The 6,358-nt window shown below is 49.1% G+C and overlaps 1 protein-coding gene across 3 annotated transcripts; it reads left to right on the forward strand.

Moving 5' to 3' along the window:
- The first annotated feature begins 3,023 nt into the window (after positions 1-3,023).
- On the forward strand, positions 3,024-5,400 carry LOC121548193 (palmitoyltransferase ZDHHC1). 3 transcript variants are annotated; one of them, XM_045218616.1, is made up of 3 exons: positions 3,024-3,071; positions 4,337-4,569; positions 5,173-5,400. In XM_045218616.1, exons 2-3 carry the CDS (start codon positions 4,354-4,356, stop codon positions 5,350-5,352), a joined length of 396 nt encoding a protein of 131 aa, XP_045074551.1. In that variant the 5' UTR covers positions 3,024-3,071; positions 4,337-4,353; the 3' UTR covers positions 5,353-5,400. The 3 variants fall into 3 exon arrangements, with proteins under 3 accessions (XP_045074551.1, XP_045074552.1, XP_045074550.1); XM_045218617.1 differs by lacking the exon at positions 3,024-3,071 and adding an exon at positions 3,429-3,806 and having other exon boundaries at positions 4,341-4,569; positions 5,173-5,399; XM_045218615.1 differs by lacking the exon at positions 3,024-3,071 and adding an exon at positions 3,429-3,806 and having other exon boundaries at positions 5,173-5,398.
- The last annotated feature ends 958 nt before the right edge of the window (positions 5,401-6,358 follow it).

Here is a 6,358-nt window from a genome sequence, read left to right on the forward strand (position 1 = left end):
CAGCACTTCCGTGGCTGGGCTGGGGTGGCTGGGAGGTTAGGGGGCTGGGGCTGAGAGGCTGGGGGTGGGGCTGGGGCTGCAGCTGGGGAAGGAGCTGGGGGTGGGGCTGGGGATAGGGCTGGGGTTGGAGCTGGGGGTGGGGCTGGGGATAGGGCTGGGGTTGGAGCTGGGGGTGGGGCTGGGGATAGGGCTGGGGATGGAGCTGGAGCTGGGGGTGGGGCTGGGGGTGGGGCTGGGGATTGGGGATAGCACACACCCCTGCTGCTCCATATGAAACCACACCCATGCTGCTGCCATATGAAACCACACCCCTGCTGCTGCCATATGAAACCACACCCCTGCTGCTCCATGTGAAACCACACCCCTGCTAATGCCATATGAAACCACACCCCTGCTGCTGCCATATGAAACCACACCCCTGCTGCTGCCATTTGAAACCACACCCCTGCTGCTGCCATATGAAACCACACCCCTGCTGCTGCCATATGAAACCACACCCCTGCTGCTGCCATATGAAACCACACCCCTGCTGCTGCCATGTGAAACCACACCCCTGCTGCTGCCATGTGAAACCACACCCCTGCTGCTGCCATATGAAACCACACCCCTGCTGCTGCCATGTGAAACCACACCCCTGCTGCTGCCATGTGAAACCACACCCCTGCTGCTGCCATGTGAAACCACACCCCTGCTGCTGCCATTTGAAACCACACCCCTGCTGCTGCCATGTGAAACCACATGAAAATATTACTAGCAGTCAAATCCTTGATTTCTCCATCCTTGTTTCCTCAATTCCTTTCAAAGCGCATTGGAGGAGAGGATCCAAGGTCTCTCCCTCGCACCTCCTGCTCCAATTAGCTTGGAGTCTGAATCTGATGTGTGTGCCATTCTGGTCTCCCTCCCAAACGCCACTCTATTCCCTATGTAGTGCACTAAGGCTCATAGGGCTCTGATCATAAAGTAGTGCACTCTGTAGGGAATATGGTGCCATTTGAGATGCATCCTTGGTCTCACCCCCCACAGAGCGTGTACAAATGACAGAAACAGACAGACATTTGTGGTGTACTGACTAGAAACACATGCACCATGTCAGGCCTCAAAGCCACTACCCTCCTGATTCTCCAGCAACCATTAGAAATGTAACAAGTGGAAAACGAGAAGTGACTTTTCCTGCCAGACCTTTCACACCCGCTTATGGAAAATGGGATGTGTCCCAAATGGCACCGTATTCCTCATTCAGCGCACTACTTTTGACCAGGAATCATAGGGCTCTGATCAAAAGTAGTGCGCACTATGTAGGGAATAGGGTGCCATTTTGAACACAGGCAAAAATGTGGGGGTGGGGGGGATGGGACGACAAAAGCAGGTTTGGGTTTTCTGTACAACGCGCCCCTTATGCACTATACGAGGCTCATAAAAGCAATTACAAGGTTAAATAAATCAAGCTATTACAGCTACTACCATTCCCTTGGTAGAGTTAGGGATGTACCTGCAGTCAGGCACGGAGGGAGAACCAAGAGACCAATATAAACTGTGCAGTGTGAAAAATACACACACACACACACACATTTGTACATTCCAATACAGCAATGGAACACAGTGCCACACAAGGGAAAACCCATGCTCTCTCTCTCTCTCTGCTTCTCTCTGCTTCTCTCTCTCTCTCTGCTTCTCTCTGCTTCTCTCTCTCTCTGCCTCTCTCTCTCTCTCTCTCTCTCTCTCTCTCTGCCTCTCTCTCTCTCTCTCTCTCTCTGCTTCTCTCTCTCTCTCTCTCTCTGCTTCTCTCTCTCTCTCTCTACTCCTCTCTCTCTCTCTCTCTCTCTGCTTCTCTCTCTGCTTCCCTCTCTCTCTCTCTCTGCTTCCCTCTCTCTCTCTTTCTGCTTCCCTCTCTCTCTCTCTCTTTCTCTCTGCTTCCCTCTCTCTCTCTCTCTCTCTCTCTCTCTCTCTGTTTCTCTCTCTCTCTCTCTCTCTCTCTTTCTGCTTCTCTCTCTCTCTCTCTGCTTCCCTCTCTCTCTCTCTGCTTCTCTCTCTCTCTCTCTCTCTCTCTCTCTCTCTCTCTCTCTCTCTCTCTCTCTCTCTCTCTCTCTCTCTGCTTCCCTCTCTCTCTCTCTGCTTCCCTCTCTCTCTCTCTCTCTCTCTCTCTCTCTTCCCACGGGGGGCCAGTATGAAAAAATATATATATGTTAATGTATGTAAAAAATAATGTACGCACTCACTAACTGTAAGTCGCTCTGGATAACAGCGTCTGCTAAAATGACTAAAATGTTGCTGAGTTGGGATAAATTGCTGTTGGGATATTCAAATATATGACACACTGCTGCCCTCTGCTGTTCGTTCTATGACATTACAATGACGTGGGTGGAGACAGTGATTCATTTATGGAACAAGAGACATCAAATGACTCATCAGATGACTCCCATGTATCTGGAGAAACTAAACATACACTGTTTGTTATACTGTACATGTCTAACCAATGTGCACACACAGAGTAGCCGTACTGGGTAATGCTTTTTCAAGCATCGCCAATGGGTACCAAACAATACAAATTCAGAGGGGAAATGACGGTGTGGTGTTCGGCTGCAAACTCAGATCTCCTGTCCCAAAGACAGACATTTCCTTGAGCACTCCAGATGTATCATAGAAATCAAGTGCTATATGCATGTCATGGGATCATGATGCATTTCCTCCATTCTTCACTATATGTTTTGTCAGTGCCGCTCTTTGATTGGTACCGCACAGCTTACAGATTGTGGCTTTAAAATCAGCTGACACGTTGAAAAAAAGATATTCATACTGTTTTCAGTTTTGTACAATATTCAAAGTATTCTGCTGAATCAATGCATACCTACCTGGCTCGGCTGCACCTGTAGTTCATCTGTGAAACCATTCTGTAAACCATGAGTAAAACAGGTACAGGGCAAGCAGGTTGCTTGAAATGACCACCAGAGGTCACTGTGGTGGCGACTCCTGGGATGACCAATCGGAATGGGGATCTGGGTCGTTACCAGGGAAACCAGGGGAGTTGAAGTCGGAAGAGATTTTTACAAGAACCAACTCAAAGGCTACCGAAGGTACCGTTATTTGCCGTTATCTGGTTAAAATACGTTACCATTTAAGATGAAAAATATTAAAACTCAATTGGTGGTAGCTTTTGGTATTTCGTGATTTGGTATTTTTTCTTGATTCTTTGGATTTTTAACAAGCAAACAAGCTAACGTCGCTGGCTGAGTTTACTGATGCCACATTGTCAGGCTGGTGATTGTTACAGGACGTTAATAGCGCAGTTAGCTACAGAGCTAACGCATTAGCTACATAGATATCCGGTCTCCCAGCATCTCCAGACATCAAGAATGATCACATAGTCAGTGAACTGCTCCTAGTACAGTTAGCTAACGTTACCTTTGCTTGCTTTCAGATAGCTTAGCAAATAGCAATTAACTAAATTAGCTTGCTAGCCTAATACAAATCGCATGGTGCTGATTTAGAAGCTAGCAAGCTTAGCTAGCAAGTTCTATCCCCCCATGGCATATGCTTTTACGCCCTACTGACTTGAATTCCTTTGAGGAGGAGGGTTGGCTGATTACGTCTGTATGGTGTGCAGAACCTATGTGCAGCTAGCTAGCTAGCTAGTTAAAAGCAATGAGCTGGCTGTCATGCTGAAGCAAGGCATGGGACCCTGCTGCTGGAGTTAGCTGACACCCTGGAGGAAAGACAACCCGCCTTGTTGTGATCGGATTCTGAAATGCTGTGGTTAAGAAGAGCAGCTCGCAGCAGCGTCTCTAGTCGAGTCAACCCGCACTGAAAAGGTGAGTCACTCACTAGTGGCTTTTGGGTTTTTCTTATCGACTAGAAATTTTAACCTACATTATTATCAGCTTCCCTTTTTCTAACGGGATGGTGCTTTTGTTCTTCGATCTACAGTCAAGATAAGGATGCTGATATGCTAGGCTAGCTAGCTAACGTTACAGAGCAGAGTTATGATGAGCTGGTTGATTTCAGAAACGTCCTGCCCTGCACACAAACATTTGGATTGTGTTTGAGTGTTAGCTAGTAATCATGTAGGTACAGCCCTCACCTGAATAGGTACTGACCTGCAACCAAAACGATGCAGAATATTCTTCCTTCCTTCCTTGACATGGATGATAGGATAAGTTAATGTCAATAACAATGAGGCTAATAACAATGTTATATGGTGTGAATAATGCACCAATGACCAGAGTGTCTCTCTCTCTCTCTCTCTCTCTCTCTCTGTCTCTCTCTCTCTCTCTCTCTCTCTCTCTCTCTCTCTCTCTCTCTCTCTCTCTCTCTCTCTCTCTCTTTCTCACGCGCGCTCCAGAAAGAGTCCCCTCCCATATGGATGTGTGTAACCCCAACCCCAACCGTACGGCCCCAGTGAGTGAGGCTGGGCCCCGGCGGGACCGGCCTCTGTGCTCCAGGACCAACGGGTGGAGCTGGCCTCCTCACCCCTTCCAGCTGCTGGCATGGCTCCTCTACCTCTTCTATGCTGTCACCGGGTTTGGAGTGTTCGTCCCCCTGCTTCCCTCCCACTGGATCCCTGCTGGCTACATCGTATCCTCTCAACCAATCAAATGTATATGATCGATCACAATCTGAACGGGATGCGCTCATTGTAATTGGGTTATGTGGTAAAAAGGTTTTGCTCAGAGTGACAGTGTAGTGGTGCTCGACTCAGCAACACATACAGGGCGGCAGGTAGCTTAGTGGTTAAGAGCGTTGTGCCAGTAACTGAAACGTCGCTGGTTCTAATCCCCAAGCCGACTAGGTGAAAAATCGGTCGATGTGCCCTTGAGCAAGGCACTTAACCCTAATTGCTCCTGTAAGTCGCTCTGGATAAGAGCGTCTGCTAAATGAGTAAAATGTAAATAACAGCCTAGTGGTCAAAATCAATGGTTGAATAGAGTCGGCGTATCTACAGGATTGGGGTCAGTTCCATTTCAACTGAAGTCAACTAAAAGTGGTCCTCAACCGTACAACCAATGAAGTATTGGCATCATCTGTCCCTATTGGGTTGTATTTGTACTTAGATGATGGAGTAGAATGAAACTAACCCTACTGTTACTGACAGTGTACATAAAGCTTCCTTTTCTGTTAGCATTTAGGCTACACAACCACAGTATCAGGATCAGGTCCTTAACTGCATCCAATCCCCAGTGCACGGGCATCATGTTTGCGTGTCACCTGTTTGTCCACCTGATGGCTGTTTCCATCGACCCCGCGGACTACAACGTCAGGGCCAAGAGCTACCACGGCCCCGTGCCCGAGTTCGACCGCACGAAACATGCACACGTCATCGAGAACTGCCACTGCTACCTCTGTGAAGTAGACGTGTGAGTCTGACTTTAACTCTCTTCGTAAAGCCTCACAGAGAAATGTTTTCCTCACATCTTTTTATCAGGGCATTCCTTCAAGCAGATACTTAGGATGCGTCCCAAATCAATGGCACCCTATTCCATATAGTGTACAACTTTGACCAGGGCCCAATTCTAAAAACCTGTTTTCCACTTTGTCATTATGGGGTATTGTGTGTAGATTGATGAGGATTTATTTATTTATTTTAATCCATTTTAGAATAAAGTTGTAACGTAACAACATGTGGAAAAAGGGAAGGGGTCTGAATACTTTCCCAACGCACTGTATACTAGCAAAATAGGGGAGAGGAGTGGACAGGGCTGAGTGGGTGGCTGATGGGAAGACAGGAGTGGACAGGGCTGAGTGGGTGGCTGATGGGAAGACAGGAGTGGACAGGGCTGAGTGGGTGGCTGATAGGAAGACAGAGTGGACAGGGCTGAGTGGGTGGCTGATGGGAAGACAGGAGTGGACAGGGCTGAGTGGGTGGCTGATGGGAAGACAGGAGTGGACAGGGGCTGAGTGGGTGGCTGATGGGAAGACAGGTGGAGTGGACAGGGCTGAGTGGGTGGCTGATGGGAAGACAGGAGTGGACAGGGCTGAGTGGGTGGCTGATAGGAAGACAGGAGTGGACAGGGCTGAGTGGGTGGCTGATGGGAAGACAGGAGTGGACAGGGCTGTGTGGGTGGCTGATGGGAAGACAGGAGTGGACAGGGCTGAGTGGGTGGCTGATGGGAAGACAGGAGTGGACAGGGGCTGAGTGGGTGGCTGATGGGAAGACAGGAGTGGACAGGGCTGAGTGGGTGGCTGATGGGAAGACAGGAGTGGACAGGGCTGAGTGGGTGGCTGATGGGAAGACAGGAGTGGACAGGGCTGAGTGGGTGGCTGATAGGAAGACAGGAGTGGACAGGGATGAGTGGGTGGCTGATGGGAAGACAGGAGTGGACAGGGCTGAGTGGGTGGCTGATGGGAAGACAGGAGTGGACAGGGC

The sequence above is a fragment of the Coregonus clupeaformis genome, unplaced genomic scaffold, assembly GCF_020615455.1.
Source record: "Coregonus clupeaformis isolate EN_2021a unplaced genomic scaffold, ASM2061545v1 scaf1684, whole genome shotgun sequence".
NCBI classification, from domain to species: Eukaryota; Metazoa; Chordata; class Actinopteri; order Salmoniformes; family Salmonidae; genus Coregonus; species Coregonus clupeaformis.